Genomic DNA, 22,986 nt, shown 5'->3' on the forward strand with positions numbered 1-22,986 from the left:
TCTGCATCTATGAGTCATTTGTTATAGCCACGGGAAAGACCATGACCTTGGGTAAGGAAATCCATGAAGAGGCCAATCCCTGAACTGTGGAAAACACTATCAACACTGGAGCAACAAAGTCCTTCAATGAAGGGGGTTGATGGTACCCCACAGTGTTTGTCTGCAAATTGAATAAATGTTGGAAAATAATCCACTCTAAATCTAGTCTCAAATGCAATGATATTCCACTCAGCCAATTGTCTTTCATTCCCAAGAAACCAAATTAATGGAAAATCTTGTCAAAAATATAACCTTGAAGTAGCTCTGCATTAAGATATTTTCTACCTGAGGCAGTCAGGTAATTTTCATCTGTAAGTGTCAACTGAGAAATCCAGAAGATATGGAAATAAATTTTTTAAAGGAAAAGCCCAATCATATACCTTGGCTAAAAACTAACATCAAGGCAAAGCATGCTGAAGAGAGACAAGTATCATCTGATCTCCAGAACACCCTAATATTAAAGTCAAGAAGAGCAGAACATTTTAAAAAGAAATAGTCTAGACTGAGCCAAGTGGGTTTACCTTAAATGTCTCAGACAATATTAATTGATAAGTAAATTAGTTCTATATAACTTTCTAACAAAAGAATATGAATCATGAAAATTATGTCAGTCATAGAAGCTTATATTTGCCTGAAATTTTATTCAAATTTTATTGGGCCTTTCTCAAAGAAATGATAAATGTTCTGTTGATCCATCACAGTTTTATTTTATCAATGGCTTAAAAATTTTGTCCCCAAATTACATATTTGACCATCCTGTCTATCTTTTATAAGATAATGTAATGTTTTCAGTGAATAACTGAAAAATAGTTTAAGTTAGCTAAACTCTAATTAGTTACAGTTGGAGTTTAAGAATGTCACAATTTTTTATCTAATTTTGAGAGGAGCTGTTAAGGTTATGGCTCCTAAGTTGAACTTTCTGGGTTCAAATTTCAGTTCAGCCTCTTAGTTTTGGGTTACTGTGTTTTTTTTTTTTCTGTTCTCAGATGCTATTTGATTTTTTTGAATCTGCTAACATTTTTGTAACTTTAGTTTTCCACCAAAACTTTTAGTCCTTTGTCTCCTGAAACATAAAAATAATATTTTAAAGTCTCTGTCTGATCATTCCAATATTTGAAGTAATGGTGGGTAAATCTCTATTGGTTCTTTCTGTGATATTTGGTCTCCTCGTGTGCCAGGTATTGTGTTTTCTTTCTCAAATTGCAGAAAAACTGGAAATTATTTGAGGCCCTGCAAAATTTTGTCTTCCTCTGGAGATTTTCATTTGCTTCTGCCAGGAGTCCATAAACAGTAGCAATCAGGAGTCACCTTAATCCAGTTTTAAGGACTAGAATTTTCTGGGCAATCAGATGACTCAAAGGTAGGTTGCAGTCTATGTGCTATGGCTTGAATGTGTCCTCCATATTTCATGTTGGAAATTAATCCTCAAACTTATATGTTGATTGGAGGTACAGCATTCGAAAGGTAAGCAGGATTAGATAAGGTCATCAGGTTGGGACCCCAATGATGGGACTGGTGGCTTTCTAATAAGAGGAAGAGAGACCTGAGCTGACATGCACACTCTTCCTTTCTAACCATGTGATACCCTTAACCATGTTATGATGAGCAAGAAGGCCCTTACCAGATGCCAGCCCCTCAAACTTGGACTCTCCAGCCTCTAGAACTGTGTAGGAGATAAATTTCTTTTATAAATTACCCATTCTGTGGTATTATGTTATAGTAACACAAAACGGCCTAAGACACTATATAAGGGGTGATTTTTTTTTTAAAGCAGGAATGAACGTTTATTAAAAAGTATTAGACCAGGAACAAAAGAAAGTAAAGTACACTTGGAAGAGGACCAAATGGGCAACTTGAGAGATCCAAGTACCTGCTCATCTGACCCTTGACTTGGAGTTTTATACATTGGCATGGCTCTGGGGTTTGCATTTCTTCTCCCTTGATTTTTCCTTAGGGTGGGCTGTCCACATGCCCAGGGGCCTGCCAGTACTTGGGAGGGGCTGCATGCACAGTCTGTTTACTGAAGTTATGCACATGCTCATTTGAGGTATTTTTCCCTTACCAGTCAAGTGTTTCTAGATGAAGGTCATATACCAGTTAAACTTCGCCATTTTGCTTCTCAGTGTGCATGCTTGAGCCCACTTGCCCAACTCCTGAGATCTTTTTTTTTTTTTTTTTTTTTTGATCATTCTTGGGTGTTTCTCGCAGAGGGGGATTTGGCAGGGTCATAGGACAATAGTGGAGGGAAGGTCAGCAGATAAACAAGTGAACAAAGGTCTCTGGTTTTCCTAGGCAGAGGACCCTGCGGCCTTCCACAGTGTTTGTGTCCCTGGGTACTTGATATTAGGGAGTGGTGATTACTCTTACCGAGCATGCTGCCTTCAAGCATCTGTTTAACAAAGCACATCTTGCACCACCCTTAATCCATTTAACCCTGAGTGGACACAGCACATGTTTCAGAGAGCACAGGGTTGGGGGTAAGGTCACAGATCAACAGGATCCCAAGGCAGAAGAATTTTTCTTAGTACAGAACAAAATGAAAAGACTCCCATGTCTACTTCTTTCTACACAGACACGGCAACCATCCGATTTCTCAATCTTTTCCCCACCTTTCCCCCCTTTCTATTCCACAAAACCGCCATTGTCATCATGGCCCATTCTCAATGAGCTGTTGGGTACACCTCCCAGACGGGGTGGTGGCCGGGCAGAGAGGCTCCTCACTTCCCAGTATGGGCGGCCAGGCAGAAGCGCCCCTCACCTCCCGGACGGGGCGGCTGGCCGGGCGGGGGGCTGACCCCCCCACCTCCCTCCCGGACGGGGCGGCCGGCCGGGCAGAGGGGCTCCTCACTTCCCAGTAGGGGTGGCCAGGCAGAGGCGCCCCTCACCTCCCAGACGGGACGGCTGGCCAGGCGGGGGGCTGACCCCCCCACCTCCCTCATAAGGGGTGATTTTATTGTCCACTCCATCCTATCCCAAACCACTCTTTCTCATTTCAAGAGGCTACAAAAGGTACTGCTCACCTTTCAACTAGCTCTTCTATATCAATCAGTAAACATCCCAAGGGTAAATGTAGTTCCCATGCCAGTTTCATCAATCTGTATTTCTTTCTTTTTCTGAATCTTGGTGAGGTAATTCTTCATTACCTTGCTAGGTCACTGATCTGCCATCCAGTAGACTTTTTAAATGATTATGTCTAGATTTTCTAGTTATTTCTTAGTCTGTATCACCTGATGTAAAAGTCCAACCCCTTGATTCTTTGCTTTTCCTCATCTATCAGCAAGTCTTTTTGGTCTCTACTTTTAAATGTTTCCTGAATTTGACCATTTCACATCATCTCCACTCTACTGGTTTAGAAAAAGAAGGATGCAGTTACAGCTTCAAAAGCATGGTGTTTAAAACTAAAACACTGTATCATTTAACTTGCGGGCAGCAGCAAAAAGGTAAACAGATACCAGAAGCCACAGAACACTTGTGTTTCGTGACTGCTTCCATTTTACCACAACTTTCTGAAATGCATTTTATTAAAGTCGTTTTTATTTTGGTCACTTGTAGCATTGATTATGTTGTTGAAACATAAAAGCTCAGATATTCCATACAGGAAATTTAAGAATTTTAAAAGTCTGAAGGCCTATATTAAGACTTTTTTCTTAAAATCATTTATGCTCCATTGACAACTAAGTTATGCTTTTATGACTATTTTCCTACTAGTGATCTTTCTTTCTTATATGCTTTCTTTTTACTTACTAATATACTACCAATAACTTGGAGTGATTTAATGTGATTTCAAAATGTGTGTAGGGGAATTTTCTAAAGAATACTGTTATGATTATCTCACCTTGGGAAAAGAAGAAGTAGGAAATACGAAACTGTTGAAAACGTTTGAATGTTGAATGTTCTGTATTGAGAAAAGAAAGTAGATAAGATCTTTTTTGATTTAATATTTCTATCTTTTACTTGGCTAAATATGATAAAGCAATGAAACCTGTAAGAAGTAGTGCTCTGCTTCCTAGTCAAAGTATCTTTAATTCTGGAAATTTTCAGCAAATTTCCTCCTTTTACTTCATTTTTTTCAAGTACTCCCATAATATTGTTTGGTTTGCTTTTGTTTTGTGTTGTTTTGTTTTTTGAGACAGAGTTTTGCTCTCTCACCCAGGCTGGAGTGCAGTGGTGTAATCTCAGCTCACTGCAACCTCTGCCTCTCAGGCTCAAGAAATTCTCATGCCTCAGCCTCCCAAGTAGTTGGGATTGTGGGCGTGCACCACCATACCTGGCTAATTTTTTGCATTTACAGTAGAGAAAGGGGTTTCATCATGTTAGCCAGGCTGGTCTCCTACTCCTGGCCTCAAATCGATCTGCCCACCTTGGCCTCCCAAAGTGCTGGGATTACAGGACCGAGCCACCATGCCCAACTCTTACAATATTGTTATTTAAATTTCTTCTTTTCACCTTCACAGCTCTTAACTTTTAAATTCTTTATATTTTTTATCCCTTCCTAATATTTATTGAAATATTCTCCAATCTAATTATCCTGCTCACTATTTTGTTCTTTGAGTTGATAATATTATTCAACTATTACACACATCCACTGAGAAATTTACTTCACAATAATATAATTCATATCTAATATGTTCAACTGGTACTTCTTAGAAGCTTCCTGTTTCATGTTTGCCATATATTCCCTTATCTCTGAGGATATTTTCTGTTTTTATTTAAATTCTTTGTTCACCAAGTCCATTCATTCTGATTACTTCTAGAATGAATTATCTTTTTCTTACTTTTTCTTCTATTGCTTGTGGGTTCATAATGTGAGTTCGTGAGATTATACTATTATGGTAAAATCAGCTATCTTTAAAAAAAATCAGCTATCTTGGTAAATAACAGATACCTAGAGAGAGGAGTGAAAGGCTAGGTTCTGACTTGCACTAGTCTAGGCAGAAGAGAGATATATCACAGCATTCTGGGCTCAACCACTTGTGCGCCTGCCACCCATGAGATCCTGCCTATTAGGTAACCACCTAGTACCACTACACCAGGCATTATTCCTTTCTAGAGAGTAATCACAAAACATTGTTTGAATCTAATTGTCCAGCCCCTAGAGGAGGATGGATAAGGAGGTTGGAGGGAATGTTCAAGGACATTGCTGCACTCAACTCCAGCTAAACCTGATGTTCATACCAGTTGAATCACCAATTCATTGCACTCCTCTCCAGAGGCCCCATACTTTATTACAGGTGGCTGAGACAGCAGCTTTGATTATAACCTCCTTCCACAGGAAGAATTCTAGTTTTGCCATGTCCTATTAAAATGACTAGAGAAGGTCTGTCCCACTTTTCTCAAAAATCTCCAGAGAAATCACTTGTATTTAGAGCAGAACCTGCAATACATCTTTCCTACAAGTATACAATCTCACAATAAGTGCAGGTGAGAAACTTCTCATTTTAAAATGTTTTTATCTTTTAATCTATGTGCAGAAAACAGTTCATATAGCAGGCCTGTGGCTGCTACCCTTAGAAAGATTTGTTTACAAGATTGGCACTGGGCTGACATTTGAGAACTTGACTGGTAAACAGTTTCCTTGCATGGCACAGAGCCAACTTTCCATTCATGAGTGGCTCACTGTATCTAAACTATTTGAACAAACAAGTGGTACATACTGATGCTGCTTTCCTTCTGCAAATCTGAACTTTCAGTGACTATAGTCAGTCACACAGGCACTAGATGCCTATAGTCCAGCACTCGGTAAAAACCCTGGACTCCTAGACTCAGGTGAGCTTTGCTAGTAGACAACATTTCACACATGTTGTTAAAACTCATTGCTGGCAGAATTAATTGCATCCTGTGCAACTTAGGGGACGATTAGAAGCTTGTGCCTGGCTTCCTCCAAACTTCACTTTGAGTGCCTTTTCCCTTTGCCAGGCTTGCTTTGTATTCTTTTGTTGTTGTAAATTATAGGCATAAGTACAACTATATGCTGAGTTCTGTGCATCCTTGCTCGCCTCATTTGGGAGCTAGTCTTGGGAACACCTGACACACTCTACCTATGAATAAGTTAAAAATTTGAATATATATCAATATATCTGCCTGTGAATGTTGCCTCATCTCCTCAGGGTGTTAGAGAACATTCCATTCACTTCCAACAAGGCAACGAGATATAAACTAGATGTGTACTACAAAGTAAACTTGCCCACTAAAATAACCTTGCTTAACACACAACAAGAATTAAAATGTTAACGAATTAATCAGTCAGAACAGCAAAATCCATACTATTTTCCAAAAACAATTTTTAAAAAACCCTCTGAGCTTGTTACTGATATAAAAACACAACTTGAATATGGTAAATAGTGTTCCAAATTATTTTAATAGCACTTGTATGACACAGAGCCAAATGCAAAATTACGAATGAAAAAAATTAAGACCACTTAAAGCAATCATTTCTCTATTGATAAAAACAACCTTGAAAGAAGTGAAGCTTTACTCCTCCTCCAGAATCCAAATCACTCTACAAACTCACCTCCTACATATGATTACTGTCTGATGGTTAATCTCCAGATCTCTTTAGAGAAATCTGTCAGTGCAGTAGGCACAACCTTAAAAGAAAGCTCAAACAACTTCTCTGAAAAAGAAACAACTTCTCTAAATTTAGATATATTCTCTAAAGACACATTAATCAGATATTTAAAAAACTCAATGCTTTCATGAGCTCCAAAGACTAAGATCATGGAAAATAGGTCTCTATTGGTTCTTGAATGATAGTAAAATAATAAATCTCAAGAATAATAATTTATGCCCTAATTAAGAAATTAAGCCTGGGCGTGGTGGCTCATGCCTGTAATCCCAACACTTTGGGAGGCTAAGGCAGGATGATTTCTTGAGGCTAGGAGTTCAAAACTGACCTCGGCAACATAGTGAGACTCTTGTCTCTCCAAAAAAAAAGCACACACACACACAAAAACTTTGTAAAATTAGCCAAGGGTGGTTGAGTGCCTGTCGTCTCAGCTACTTAGGAGGCTGAGGCAGGAAGATCACTTGAGCCCAGGAGGTTGAGACTGCAGTGAGCCATGATTGTGCCCATTCCAGCCTGGGCAACAGAGCGAGACCTTGTCTCAAAAAAAAAAAGAAAGAAATTAGGTGAACAAATCAAACTTGTTGTGCCACAAATTTGTGTCAATGTGTCAGGTAATATCTAAAGTAAAATTTTAAAATGAATGTTGCACAGAAAACTTGAGAAAAATATAATTAATTGTATTTTAAATTTAAATCATTCATTCAGATAGTAGTCATCACAATTTAAGTAATTTATGTGGAAGTTTCTCCCATATCATGCTCCTTCATATAAAGCCTCTTTCATCTTCCTTTCTCCCAATATTTTCTTCCTAATACAAGAGTTTGATATCCTAATTGGAATGTAACCAGGTCTTTCTCATAGTTTATCAGTACTCAGATAAATTTCTGGCATAGCAGACACTCAATAAATGTTCATTATCGTTGTTAAGACAAGCGGAAAAGTCAGGGTAAGAAAGGTCTAGTGGAAATCAGACACTGAGACCTAATCCATTCCCTCTCTCTATTTCTAGTAGTAAGTTTTGCTGGAGTCCCTGCTCTTGCTTCTGTCAGGACATTCAAACCATGTTTAACTTAGGATGGGAGTTCTCTGATGTCCCCAGTGTCCCCTACCTATCTAGGCCTACAAAGTTTACCTTCTTCATGTCTTAGATGGATTCCATAAGCTTGAAACCTATAGGACCTAGACATAAATTGGGATCACTCTGGACCTACTGGCCATTCACTATAGAGGCAGACATCGCAATAAGAACAATTGAGAGGATCCTGTCCTACCTATCTTCCTTCTATTCTTAGCTGAGCATGACAGAGTATAACTATGACATTTAGGGCAGATGAATTTTAGCAATAAAAGCTGATTCTGGGGATGATGTATAAAGTAACACCTGTCAAAGTCATATTAAATTTTTAAAACCTTGTTAACTTTGTGGTAAACTACCTCCTCGTTATCAAAACAGAAGGCACTTTTTCTCAGAAGGTTGGCCATAAATACATCCTAAGTCATACTGGGAATAAGCCATGTGATTATCTGGGGTAAGCATTCCAGGGAGAAGTACAAGGACACAGAGGCAGGTGTGTGTATATGGCTTGCTTGAAAAACAGCAAGGAAGCCAGTGTGGCTGGAATGGAGTAGACAAGGGGAAAAATAACAATAGATGAAGTCAGACAAGAGTGGAAGAAGAAAATGAAAGATCATGTAGGGCTTTTTAGGTTAGTGGAAGAACTTTTTCTATGAGTGAGACAGGAAGCTCCTGGAGGTTTAGCTTATGTTTTAACAGGATCATGGTTGCTGCCACTGAAATGGGAAAAGTACTCTTGTCCCCCTCGAAGGGCATGTGACAAGGAATGGCTCACTTCTTCAGGGCCCCACTGCTCAAACCTCTAGGGGAGCATACAGACAGGCAGGTTGTGGGGCTCCGACCCCACGACAGCATCTAGGGGTGGATGTTTACAGCTCCTGAAGCCTCAGTGGGCATCTGCTACCGTGTGCTCTTTTAGTTTTGTCATCTATAGGCAGCTTGTGTTAACCAGCTAATTAGACCCTCTACCTTGTCACAAGGACAAAGAGTTTTCTATATCCTGGGTTCTTGCCTTGGTGTACTGGAAGAATCGGATCACACATGGGCTTGGAGAATGAGTGCATGGTTTTGAGTGGAAGTAGCTCACAGCAGATAGGGGAGCCAGAAGGGAGATGGTTTTCCCCAGGAGTTCAGCCACTCAGCAGCCCTCCAACTGCCCCGGCCAAACTCTGCATCATTCTACTGGTCAATGGCCTGCTGGTGGGCAGCCTGCTCCCCTCGACATCCAGCAGCTCGTGTCTTCTTCCACCAACGTGTTCCTCTCAAGGTCCAACCACTTGTGTGTCTGCCTGCTAGGTGTCGGGGTTTTTATAGGCACAGGATGGGGGTGTGGTAGACCTGGGTGGCTTTGGGAAATGCAACATTTGGGCACAAAGCCAGAAGTGCCTGTCCTCACCTAGGTCCGTGGGCACAGGCCGGGGGTGGAGCTCTAGCCAGGGACCTGCCCTTCTCCTCACACTTCCCTGCCCCACTTCCCTATCACCATGTTGCAAATATACTGAAGGGGGCAAAGGGCAAAGGTGGGTGATCAATTTGAAAGCTACTGCAATAATCTAGGTGGGAGATAATGGTGGCTTGTATCAGGGTGGTAGCAGTGGATGTGCTAAAAAGTATCCAATTCAGGATATGTTTTCAAGGTAAAGCCAAGAGGATTGCTAACAACTTGGACTTGGGGTAACAGAAAAAGGAGTCCAGAATTTTCTCCCAAGATTTTCAGCTAAGTCAATTGGAGGAATGGAGGTGCCATTGTCTCTTACAGATTAGGAGACAATTAGAGGATATTAGAAATTCTGTTTTGGACCTAGTAAATGGGAGGCGCATATTAGACAGCAAGGTTTTCTAATCTACAGTCCTTCTTTTCCCTACTTGGACTAAAACCCTATTCTGAATCTTAGCCCTGACCTAGTCCTGATCTAGCAGACTAGATCCTGACTCCCCATCTACACTTATTGGCTGAGCTCCTACTTCACACACAAAAAGACCACCTCAAACCAAGATGCTGCCAACAACAACAGATTCACAGTACTATTGCCAGAACCCAGAAAGTCCTGTCACAACATCCTATCCACCAGACTTGATTCCCTTCAATACTAATTTTGTTTTTACTATTTTTTTAGGGACAGTCTCGTTTTGTTGCCCAGGCTCAAGCGATCCTCCTGCCTTGGCCTCCCAAAGTGCTAGGATTACAGGTGTGAGCCTCTTTTCCTGGGCTTTGATAATTCCCTGTAGACCAGATGATTTCCACTGCAGCCCTACAATGGGGTTATTATAAACTAATTCCTCCCAATTCTAGCCCTCACCCGTCTCACTAGTAGGTCTCACTGCTACGTATGTTTCATATTTGAACTTCTGCAAATTATGAAAGAGTTTAATCATGTTGAGGGAAAACATAGTGTATTATTAACTCTAAATCATCCTTCTGAAGTTTTATATGCTTTGTTTACACAGATGCTTTTAAAAGATGAAGTGAAAGAGAAAAAAATATATAAATTGTCAAGTGGTTTTACTAGTCATACTTCTTTCCAGTAGACCGTTTGATCCTTCAAGCTTTGCATGACAAGACAATTTGTTGCAAAAAGTGTCCCATCAAATAATTCTAAAATGATTTGTCCTATCAGGTAAAATCCAAAATGATTTAGAATTCAGAAACATGAATGATTATTAAATGAATACTATAATGTCTATTAATCCCGGAACACCTCTAAAACCTTTCTAAGAATCACCAAAGCTCTTATTTCCAAACCTGGGGTTCCAAGGTTTGAAAACAAAATGGCATGTATAAAAGCACTTTCAAAGTATATTACATACACAGCGTGAGGCCTCTGAGCCCAAGCTAAGCTATCATAGCCCTAGTGACCTGCACGTATACATCCAGAAGGCCTGAAGATCCACAGAAGTGAAAACAGCTTAACTGATGACATTCCACCATTGTGATTTGTTTCTGCCCTATCCTAACTGATCAATGTTCTTTATAATCTCCCCCACCCTTAAGAAGTTTCTTTGTAATTCTCCCCACCCTTGAGAATGTACTTTGTGAGATCTATCCTCTGCCCCTAAAACATTGCTCTTAACTCCACCGCCTATCCCAAAACCTATAAGAACTAATGATAATCCCACCACCTTTGCTGACTCTCTTTTGGGACTCAGCCCACGTGCACCCAGGTGAAATAAACAGCCTTGTTGCTCACACAAAGACTGTTTGGTGATCTCTTCACACGGATGAGTGAAACACACAGTAATGAGAATCCCAAATTTCTGATGTATACAACAGAGTATTATATACACTTTTATACATGGAGGAGAGAGAATAGCGAACAGAAAGGCACCCCAAACCCTAATGCAAAGAGCAATAAAAAATCAGCCAGCCAGCAGCACATCAGGCTGCCGTATTGGCTGCCCTCAAAGTCGCAGGTTCTGTTCATTAATTTTTGTATCATATTTATTCAAGAATTGTACTGTTTAGTTACTGAACAACCTGGGGAATAGCTCAAGAAACCATGAGTTACCCTTTCTGGGCTGCTGACGTTTTAGAAAACCTAGTTTTTTTTAACATATGAATATTTTTCAGTTATTCATGTCATCATCATGATACCTGTATCTCCCATTTCAGTACTGATCGACTTTAGGGAGAAACTTTTGAAATAAGATGATATTACGAAACGTCCACGAAACAATTCTGTAACATCTGTGCAAAACTGTTTTTGTAAGAAATCTCTAAAATTTAATGACATTTCCTGCACCTGTAGTGAAGGCGGAAATACAAACAGTCCCTTCCACGAAAACGAGGTGCTATTACAATCACATTTCTCAGCAGCCCTTTTCTTTTTTGCAAAAGTGTTTATCCTAGTGCTGCGGACTTACGACAAACGTCAACAGTTAATAAGATAACCAAAAACTGTGAAAATCAAACGTTCCTGGAACGCATCGGAGCTTCACACTTTAGTCCTTCGCTTGAGACTCAAGGGCCACATGGCCAGATAGGTCTTTCACCTCTGCAAACCGTTAAACATCCTTCCAGTAAGACATAATCGTTAAGCCCACGGTGTTAAAGAAACCCAGTGAGCTGTTCCCCGCAGGTCACCGCCTGCCTCCACCCTCCTCCCGCGCACTGAAGGCAAAAAACTTAGACCGGAACGAGCGAGGCCAGAGGAGACAACAACTCCCAGCAGGCGTCGCGGCAGCGGGAAGTCACGCACGCGCAACCCAGGCCACAGGAGTAAAGTCTCTCTGCCCGTCTTCTGGGAAGGGAGAATGGCGGCGCCCGGGCTGCGGCTGGGAGCGGAAAGACTCTTTGAAATGCCTGCGGTGCTAGAGCGACTGAGCCGCTATAACAGCACGTCCCAAGCTTTTGCTGAGGTGCTGCGGCTGCCGAAGCAGCAGCTGAGGAAGCTGCTGTACCCGCTGCAGGAAGTAGAGCGGTTCCTCGCCCCCGACGGGAGGCAAGAGTTTCACCTGCGTATCTTTGACCCGAGCCCGGAGGACATAGCCAGGGCGGACAACATCTTCACGGCCACTGAACGGAACCGCATCGACTACGTCAGCTCCGCCGTCCGTATCGACCACGCCCCGGACCTTCCGCGGCCAGAGGTGAGAGGCGATTCTCACGGTTCACCTGCGCGCCGGCGTCACAGCGCTAACCGCTGCCCTGGCCGTCAGGCTCGCGGGTGATTTTGCTGTTGTATTTTCTAGCTTTGTGTTGGCGCATATATTATTTTAACTAAATAGGCATATGTCGATGCTCCCTGTACGTGGGGATACCCGAGAAACCCATTGTTAAGTACAAAATGCAGTCAATACCCATAAAGTCAATACCCATGGTAAAGTCAAAAATCGTTAAGTCGACCCACTGTAAGCAGAGACTGCCTGTATACAGCTTAAATTATTTTGGGAATGAATATAGAAGACTTCCAAATGCTTTAAAAGCTTTTCAAACCCAAATTAAGCATTCAAAAAATTAACTCTCTCCTTTTTTCTTCTATTTAACTTAAGTAGGGAAAACATGCCAGACAAGTTAGACAGAATTTAGACAGTGAAGAATAGGAAACGAATAATAGTTTCACAAATGAAATGGTCCTTATCAATAAGTAACTTTCGCCTAATCTGAATTTCCTATCATGTGCAAAAATAATAATCTCTAGATGGCAATAATGTGGAAAAATTTTTATAACAACGTTTATTAGTGAAATTTCATGAGTGAGCATTCTTGCATGTCCTACAATTTATTGATATTCTGTTCTAAGTCTGCTAAAAGGCATCTCAACTCTCCATATGTATTTACACTAAGTGCACCATTGCCCAGAGATATTTCGTCTAAATATATGTGGAACTATAGTCAGGATTCAAAGAGTACCTCAATTATTTAATGATTTTGAGACAGCCATTGCTTTTTTATTTAAGCTTCTAAATTACTGGACTTTTTTGTAATTCGTTTTTAAAATTCAGTTTTATCTACATATTAGCATTAGATTTGCTCTGGCAGAGCATTTAAAATTTTTGCAGGACTCAGATCAATTAATTTTGAAGAACTGACCAGAATTTTCCAGGATAGGATCCCTGGCCCCTGCCCACTAAATGTCCCCCAATTGTCTTGATAACCAAAAATGCCCTTAAAATCTCCAAAATGTCCCTCAAGGGGCAGTACAGCCGTCATTTAGAACAACTGATTGGCATTGTACCCCTTCCCCCAATACCATGTTCAAAAGCAGAGCCATGTGCATTAATGGTTATTATCGAGAATATTCTGTTGTTTTCCACACTACAGAGGAGAAAAGCTTAATTGGAACAAGAGAGGTCAAGGGAAAAGAGTAAGTTTTTAAATTGCAGTGGTGTTACAGTATACCATGGGAGTGCTTGAGAAAATGTGCTTCCAAACATGTAGTTGTACTTTTCATCTAGTTCTGTTGAACTACATCTAGTTTTTACTCTAAAAAGCTTTGTAAATATGAAATGCTTAATAAAAGTTGCATATATTCTTGAGTAGCGTAGTGAAACTAAAAGTACAGATTCTAGATATACATGTCCTGAGTTCAAATCCCAACTCCTTCACTTTCTAGCTGTATAATTTTGGGTTAGTTGTGTTCTCTCATCTGTAAAATGGGGATAATATCACCTACCTCCTAGATGCTGTAAAAAATGAATAAGAAAATATATGCTGAATGCTTAAAATAGTACCTGGCACATTTAATTCATTCAATAAATATTAGCTGTGTTACAATTTGAAGTTTTTTACATCTAATGCAGAATAGCATATACAGCTAGTACTTACTTATCTTGTTTTTTCTTGTATAAGGTATGTTTTATAGGCAGAAGCAATGTTGGAAAATCATCTCTAATCAAGGCTTTATTTTCACTGGCCCCTGAGGTTGAAGTCAGAGTCTCCAAAAAACCAGTATGTTGAAGTTTTTCAATATGTTTGGACTGTCTCTTGGATTAACTAACATGAATAATAAATGCTGGAAGGTATAAGAAATCATAATTACTAAGTTCCTAGAGAAGTGATTTCTTTCAAAAAAGTAATAAAGTAAGACATCCTAATGCCTGTGTATTTCTCTGAAGAAAAGGAAGTGTAGCTGGATTTATTTTAGTAGTCTAGACAATAGCTTCAGAAAGTCTTTCTTTATCCAAATTTTGCAGAGTTGCCAAATAAAGTGTCTTATTGTCATTCTATATTTCCTTCTATAACAGTGATTATCTAGTTCTACACTTTATTGTCATTCTATATTTCCTTCTATAACAGTGATCATCTAGTTCTACACTGATTGTACGGTAAATGGCTTTTAGGTTTTTCTTGCTTTTTTCCTCCTATAATCTTTTTTAAGGTATGAAGTACGTGAATTAGTTACACACACACATTCGGCATATTCTTATGTGCTTGTTTTCCTAGCCAGTCTGCTGTAATAGCTTTCTTTCATTTTCTAATTCCCTCTACTTTCTTCTCAACGACGCAGTCTCTGCCAATATCTGACATACCCTTTCTTCAAAATCACCCCCACTTTCTCTCACCATATCTGGCCATGGTAAACCTTTCCACCAACCCTAATGTTCACTATCCCTGTGTATGTGCGTGTGCAAGCGCACACACACCCCTTTCATTGAGTTGGAACCCTTCCATGAGACTTCACTAGGTCTTTTCTTGCTCCTCACTTCATAAAATGATTCTCTGGCTCCATCGCTAATGATTCTTTCCATTACTTAACCCTCCCATCCTTACTCCTGCCCCGCCTCACCAAATAAATCAGCCAAATGATCACTTCTAAGTAGAGTGATCTCCTTCCTTTTGTGAGAGGACAATGGAGGAAATGTATTCTTGACATTCCCAATCTGTAATTCTAAAATCATTTTCCTGTAGACAAATAAACTGACTGGGAACTTAAAATCACCATTTATAAAAATCTTTCCTTTGATAATATTTGTTCTAAGATCCAAACAATTGACTTAACTTTAAAAATTGCCTATCTTGCCGGGCGCAGTGGCTCACGCCTGTAATCCCAGCACTTTGGGGAGGCCGAGGCCGGCCAATCACCTGAGGTTGGGAGTTCGAGACCAGCCTGACCAACATGGAGAAACCCCATTTCCACTAAAAATACAAAATTAGCCAGGCGCGGTGGTGCATTCCTGTAATTCCAGCTACTCGGGAGGCTGAGGCAAGAGAATCGCTTGAACCCAGGAGGTGGAGGTTGCGGTGAGCTGAGATTGCACCATTGCACTCCAGCCTGGACAACAAGAGTGAAACTATGTCTCAAAAAAAAAAAAAAAGTTGCCTATCATAATCTTATCTTTTCTGATTAATATCTGTCCTATGGACACAAAACTGAGTAAACCACTTTTCATCATCTGTGCATCAATTTTAGTTGCACAAATATTTTGTAATTATCATGTTGTATATGCAATAAAAAATTGTTTAATGAAAGCACTAAAATCCATCTAATAAAACATGCAAAACATCTTGATTTTAGGGAAGCAATAGTCTAGGTATAAGAAACGATCAGACTTTGGATCTAGGTTTTATGAAAATGTGTATGACTGATGGTAAACATTTTAACCTATCCTTGCCATAGTTTCTCTTTAAAGTGGAGATACATTGTTCATCAGAGAATATTGACTGATGCAGTCACAATTTAGAACAGGGTGAATTTTTCACTAAGAGTGAATGCAATAGGAAAGACTCCAAAATATTTTGCCTACATGTTTCTAATATGGAATCTAAAGTTCTTCTTAAGTCATACAGATTCTTTTTTTAAAATGAAGCAAAAAGTAGTATGATCTAAACTTATCTCCAGCCATTTCCCTTCTGTCTTCTTTTCCTGTGTCATCATCAGCATAGTTAAGGTTATATACTTGGCTTTTAATAAATATTTGTTGATTAACTGGAAAACATTTTGAATCATTATCTTAAGACAGCTTTTCTTTTTCTATTTACTTTATCAGGGACACACAAAGAAAATGAATTTTTTCAAAGTTGGAAAACATTTTACAGTGGTGGACATGCCAGGTTATGGCTTTAGAGCACCTGAAGATTTTGTTGACATGGTAGAGACCTATCTAAAAGAACGAAGGAAGTAAGGAAAAGATTTTCTTATAATAGTTATACATTTAACCCCAAAGCATGTTTTCATCAGTAGAGTATTATACACATGATTAACACTTCAGTTTTATCAAATGACTTATTTTATAAGGTCCATTTTATTCTCATAATATTCTACAATACAATATTTAGGACCAAGGTATATACTGCTTGCTTGTTTTCTGTCTGTGGTTTAGCTTACCCTTAATATTAAATTTAAGTGTTTTCCCAAATTGAGATTGAGAGTAAAGTGTACTTCAGCATTTTTTTTTTTCATTTTTTTTTTGAGACAGTCTCATTCTGTGACCCAGGCTGGAATGCAGTCATGCAATCTAGGATCACTGCAACCTTCTTCTCCAGAGTTCAAGTGATTCTCCTGCCTCAGCCTCCCGAGTAGCTGAGACTACAGGTGCATGCCACCATGCCTGGCTCATTTTTGTATTTTTAGTAGAGACAGGGTTTCACCATGTTGGCCAGGCTGGTCTTGAACTCCTGACCTCAGGTGATCCACCCGCCTTGCCCTCCCAAAGTGTGAGATTACACGCATGAACCACCGCACCTGGCCCATTAATTTTTTTTAAAACCAAACTCTTACCTGGCTAATTTTGAAAATGAAAATTGTTGGTTAAAATCAGTAAATTCTGATCATTCTTAAAATACTTCAGACATCACATTTGCTGCAAATGATATCTCTTTTTTGTCTCCTTATGTAATCAAGTGATAGTTCTAAGAATTGCACAATATATAGAAAATTGATGTTAATCTTTTGAAATGAAAAAAGTGTATCTTGTTTGTTGTAGCTTTACATAAGGGGTAAAATCAAATATTTACATAAGAAAATGCAAGATATAATGTGTCTGGTTTCTGTTATCTGTTAGTGTTAGGGTAATACTTAAAAATTCCCATATAGGCCAGGCACGCCGGCTCACGCCTGTAATCTCAGCACTTTGGGAGGCCGAGGTTGGCGGATCACTTGAGATCAGGAGTTCGAGACCAGCCTGGCAACATGGCAAAACCTCGACTCTACTAAAAATACAAAAAAAAAAAATCAGCCAGGCATGGTGGCACATGCCTGTAATCCCAACTCCTCAGGAGACTGAGACAGGACAATCACTCAAACCCAGGAGGCAGAGGTTAGTGAGCCAAGATTGTGCCACTGCATTCTACCCTGGGCAACACAATGAGGCTCTGTCTAAAAAAAAAAAAAAAAAATTTATAACTTATGGTTAATTTTTTATAATTTATGGTTCCTATAATTTATAATCTGTAATTTATGGTTAATTTGATTTGTGTCTCTTTCTCCTCCTCGAGTTTAAACTTTTAGAGGAGGGAACTCACTCATTATATATCAAGTCCCAGGCAGAATGTCTTATATCCAACATATCCTTATTGATTTAAATTAATATTTAGTGAATTTAGTTATTGAAAGTAAATAGCATTGAGACCTTCTGGACTGCAGGATAAACTTCTGGCAAATTGAGAATTCCTGTTGCCTAAAGAAATGTTTTAATTTTGGAATGAGAATTATTCAAAGGAGAATTTCTTAGTACAGTAAGGAAGAGGGGATGAATGAATGGGTATATTTTATATTGCCATTAATCTTCTTTTCTACATGCTTATAGCTTGAAGAGAACATTTTTATTAGTGGATAGTGTTGTTGGAATTCAAAAAACAGACAATACTGCCATAGAAATGTGTGAAGAATTTGCATTACCTTATGTGGTAAGTACTTCCTTTGAATCATGGTTGCAATTAGAAATATCAGTTCTACGTGCATCTGTGTGAACATGCACCTTTTAACAATTGAGCTTGTGTTGCCTCCTCAAAAGATAGAGTGCCTTTTGAATAATCTTTTCAATTAATCATCCATTAATATTAAAAGAAGTTCTATGGCACTTCTATTCTCTTTTCTGTCGCTCAGCTATGTTTTCAAAATTATAGTCAAAGTAAAGGTTTCTTTAGGCTGTTCATTTAATGTTCCTAGATACTGTTCATATTTTTTTCTTTTTATAGCAACATAAACATTTGTTCAGAAAAAGTTAGTAGCTCTTTAACAGCAGCATGGCAGATAGTACTTATAAGAATGTGAATAAAACTGCAACTTAAAAAGTTGCTTAACTAATTTAAAACTTTAAAATTGTTCCAGGAACATAGCAGCCTCCAGCACACACAAGTAGGATTTTTATATTTTTAAAGCAAACAAAATTTCTTCTGGGAATTTCTTACAGTATTCTTGGTCTTTTGACCTAGACTAGAATACCAGAATTGTAGATTGGTATCCACATTAATTTTGCTTTGTGAGACTTCCAGAAAAAATGGCACTCTTAAAGTTTCTTTCCAAAGAAAAGTGAAGAACCCAATAACTATAATTTGCTTTCAAAAAGATGTCAGAAAGCCACTAATATGTAACAGTGGAGTTTAGTACAAATCACACCAAGTTACTAGTCAGCCACTTTTGTTTTATTCTTGGGGTCCTGGAATTCTTGGGGTCTGCAAAAGCCCTATGAAGCATTAGAGATGATTTATAGTTATGAGAAGTCAAAGGATTGATAGTCTACCTAGTAAAAATGCCTAAATATTGCCAAACTAAATAATAGTATTCCTTATTTGGTATCACAGATACTAGTTTATGAAATCATATATTTTCCTCAATTTTAACTGAAAGGAAATATTACTTTCTTCGTTGGAAAAGGAATTGGAATAGAAAAGTTATATCTGTATCTCCTTTTAAATATCAGAACATTTGCCTTTATGAGGAAAGACTCCCATTTGCGGAGGGATTCACAGGTCATTAGAAACCACACACTTTCTGCTTCTCACTGTGGGAAAAACACTGGAACCATGTTTTTCTTCTGCTCTCATACCACAACAATTAACACAGAAGACTTCTGTGGCTAAATGTGTAGGGGTTTTTGTCTTCACCAACAACCAGTGGACACAATCCCACAGATTGAGGATTCAGTCCCCAAGACGACTCCTCTCACCCGGCTTCAGACACTAGTCACAATTTTGGGCCTCTAGAGTATCTAGACTGGCTTCAAGTTGGGGTTCCAACTACCCCCTCTTTGGGTTTAATTGCTGGAGTGGCTCACAGAACTCAGGGAAACATGTTTTCTGATGGTATTATAAAGTATATTACAAAGGATATAATGAAGATGCACAGAACCTCCATGTCCTCCTTGGGCATGCCACCCTTTGGAAACCTACCTGTGTTCAGCTATTTGGAAGCTCTCCAAACCCAGTCTTCCTGGGCTTTTATTTATGGAAGCTTCATAACATCAGCATCCCTTCCCCCAGGGTATGAGGTGGGACCCTCTCTGGAATGAGGGTCATATGACCACAATCAGAAAGGTGAGAGAAGATTACAAGTCTTGTCTTGGAGCAGGTGAATGGAAGGCAGGAGGTCAGAGAGATTTTGTTTCCTGATGCCTAACATATCCAACATTATAACAAATGATCGTAACAAGGGCTATGGGAGTTATGAGAAAGGAACCATGGACATAAACCAATATATGTATCATGACACCACACTCCTGCCATTAGCATCTTTTATGACTAAAAAGCATAAATGATTTGCCAGGAAATTTAATTTTACAGAAACTCATCAGGAATACCTGGTGGATTAAGGTTTTATTTTTAATTGATTTTTGTAATAATCACCCATACTTTGACCTTTCTGCACTATGTTACTTGTCTCTGGACAAGTAGAATTCTGGACTTACTTGGAATATAACTAGTAGATAGAACCTACAAATAGCCTGATTTCTGATTTTTTTTTTTAGAGTATAGGTCAAAAAATGATTACAAATTGGCAATTTTGTATAGATAAACCCAATATTCATTTATATATCTTAAGCTATCAGGTACATTGTGATCATATGAACAATTGCAAATATAACTCCAGGACCCTTCTCATTGATCTTTCCAAGATATTGTGGCCCTATGTGGTTAAAGCACTATTAAGCAGCAGACATAGTGTATACTTGATGTGTTTCACACATTTGCTCATTTAATCTTTACAGCTACTCCTTATGGGTCATTATTTTTATTTTATAGATGAGGAAATAGGTACAGAGATAAATTTGCACGGGTCACCTAGTTGTGAATGAAAAATTATAGCTAAAATGTGTAAAATTATTAAGAACCACTTTATTTCTAATGCATAAAAATTTGTTTTCTTATAGATTGTATTAACAAAAATTGACAAATCTTCCAAGGGACATCTTTTAAAACAAGTGCTTCAGATCCAGAAATTTGTTAACATGAAAACTCAAGGATGTTTTCCTCAGTTGTTTCCTGTAAGGTAAGAGTTGAATTGTTTTGTTTGTTTTTTGTTTTTTATGAAGTAATCTGAGAATGTTGTGTTTTTTTTTTTTATTTCGATAGTTTTTGGGGAACAGGTTTTTGGTTGCATGGAAAAGTTCTTTAGTGGTTATTTATGAGACTTTAGTGCACCCATCACCTGAGCAGTGTACACTGTACCCTATGTGTAGTCTTTTTTCGCTCACCCCTCCCACCTTTCCCCATGAATCCCCATAGTCCATTATATCATTCTTATGCATTTGTGACCTCATAGCTTAGCTCCCACTTCTAAGTGAGAACATACAGTATTTGGTTTTTTATTCCTGAGTTACTTCACTTAGAATAATGGTCTCCACCTCCATCCAGGTTGCTTCAAATGCCATTATTTTGTTCCATTTTATGGCTGAGTAGTATTACATGGTACATAAATACCACATTTTCTTTATCCACTTGTTAGTTGAATTTTTATAACGTTATGTACTGAAAACCTGTAATATTATCAGTGTTTCTTAAAGTGTCACTTAAAACTAGAGACATTTGAAGGCCGGGTGCCATGGCTCATGCCTGTAATCCTAGGACTTTTGGGAGGCCGAGGTGGGCAGATCACCTGAGGTCAGGAGTCCAAAACCAGCCTGGTCAACATGGTGAAACCCCATCTCTAGAAAAATTAAAATAAAAAAAAAAAATTAGCCAGATGTGGTGGCACACGCCTGTAATCCCAGCTGCTCGGGAGGCGGAGGTTGCAGTGAGCCAAGATCGCGCCATTGCACTCCAGCCTGGGCGACAGAGTGAGACTCCGTCTCAAAAACAACAACAACAACCAAAAAACACTGTAGTATATCCATACCTGAGAAACATTTTGGCTGATCTCCATACGGACGGACAGACGGACGCACAGATGGATATAGGAAGACAGATAGATAAATAATATGTACAATAATGGTGATGGTAATTTTTTTAAAACCTAAAAAGTCTAACAAGGTAATTGAATATTTGTTATAAAAAGAACAAACTAAAGAGATCAAGACTTATTCTGGAAAACAAAGCAAAATAGAAGATATAGTGAAATTTTTGGAATCATGAAGGAAATGGATCAGATAATATTGATCATCAGATTTTAGAATACTACAAGACGCGGCTGGGGGAAGAGAAGAAAGCTAGAACACATTAAAAGATGTTCTGCTTTCATATATGAAATCATAAGAATTCGTAAATTTTTTTAAGTTGATGAATTCAGATGTTATCTCTGAGGAAAGGAAGAAAATTATTTTTCTTTTCTTTTCACAGTGCTGTGACCTTCTCTGGAATCCATCTGTTGAGATGCTTTATAGCCAGTGTAACAGGAAATCTTGACTAATGGTTCCCGGTTTAGCTGAAGATTCAAAAAAAAAAAAAAAGCTTTATGCTAACTGGAGTTAAATACCTAGAAGAATTTCAACATTGTTTTAAATGTTGTGCCTTCTCAAAACAAGAATTTGTGCCTGGGGTGAAAAGTTTGTAAGTTATTGAATTATGGTGTTCATTAGAACAGCTACTAGCTGATTCCCCTATTTTAACAAACTGACAAGAGCACATCCATAAAATGAAAACCTGTTACAACTATGTACAGAAGGGTTTGACGTTTTATTGGGCTTTTGTCTTTTAAAGAATATGTCTACTACGGGTATTTTTTTTTTAAATGTTAAAATGGGCTAGCTAAAAGGGGGCTGCTTTTCTGTTAAGCATCGATAGGTAAGTTGATGGATAAATGTTACTATGTAAGCCTATTTTTTTGAGTCCTTATTTGGATATTGAAAACATTCTTGATAAAATGTGTTAGTCCATGTTGGAAACAACCGAAAGAACAGAATTCAAGTTCTAGTTCTGATGTTTATTATATATGTTGGATCTTGGGCAACTTACTTGATTTCTCTGAACGTGAAAGCTATTAAGATTCAAATGAATGGTTTTACAGCAGGTAACATGTGAGAAGACAGCTACATATTTGTAAAGCCAAACCAACAAAGAAATATAGCAAAATTCACAGGTAGATTTATTACAAGAAATATCCTTTCACGGGGGAAGTAACATTTTCACTAGTGAAAAAGCAAAAACAAAAATAGCTTTAAGTGAGAAAACTAATTTGCAAAGGGCAAGAGAAAAAAGCTGATGGGACAGTTTAGACTGCTACATTTAAGATTCAGAATGGAAAAATAAAGCCTTTGAACTAAAGTTAATAGAGAAGATTTTTGTGAAGGTGCCACTAACCTATTCATGTAAGTGGCTTAGGTTTTCAAAGTGAAGCTTAATATTAAAAGGTTATAGCTGTATTGCTGGATAACAAATTAGAGCTATAAACCAACTTCGTGGCTTTTCTTCAGAAAACAGTCTGAATATATTGTCAGTTTTATAGTTGACGGAATTGGTCTAATCTAAGCAGGAATGTTTTCACCCAAAAAAAAG

The 22,986-nt window shown here is 38.5% G+C and overlaps 1 protein-coding gene across 2 annotated transcripts; it reads left to right on the forward strand.

Annotated features, from left to right (window-relative positions):
• The first annotated feature begins 11,387 nt into the window (after window positions 1-11,387).
• On the forward strand, window positions 11,388-22,755 carry GTPBP8 (GTP binding protein 8 (putative)). 2 transcript variants are annotated; one of them, XM_003825100.5, is made up of 6 exons: window positions 11,388-12,266; window positions 13,969-14,067; window positions 16,107-16,237; window positions 17,865-17,964; window positions 20,427-20,545; window positions 21,832-22,755. In XM_003825100.5, the coding sequence occupies exons 1-6, from the start codon at window positions 11,931-11,933 to the stop codon at window positions 21,899-21,901; spliced, it is 855 nt and encodes a 284-aa protein (XP_003825148.1). In that variant the 5' UTR covers window positions 11,388-11,930; the 3' UTR covers window positions 21,902-22,755. The 2 variants fall into 2 exon arrangements, with proteins under 2 accessions (XP_003825148.1, XP_034812977.1); XM_034957086.2 differs by lacking the exon at window positions 13,969-14,067.
• Window positions 22,756-22,986: the final 231 nt, after the last annotated feature.

This window comes from Pan paniscus, chromosome 2, assembly GCF_029289425.2.
Source record: "Pan paniscus chromosome 2, NHGRI_mPanPan1-v2.0_pri, whole genome shotgun sequence".
Lineage (NCBI taxonomy): Eukaryota > Metazoa > Chordata > Mammalia > Primates > Hominidae > Pan > Pan paniscus.

Bases quoted from the DNA above. Each gene is read 5' to 3' on its own strand.
- GTPBP8 (XM_003825100.5), top strand. From the start codon at position 11,931: ATGGCGGCGCCCGGGCTGCGGCTGGGAGCGGAAAGACTCTTTGAAATG. The intron at 14,068-16,106 runs GTATGTTGAAGT...TTACTTTATCAG, and splicing joins TCAGAGTCTCCAAAAAACCA to GGACACACAAAGAAAATGAA. The intron at 16,238-17,864 runs GTAAGGAAAAGA...ACATGCTTATAG, and splicing joins TATCTAAAAGAACGAAGGAA to CTTGAAGAGAACATTTTTAT.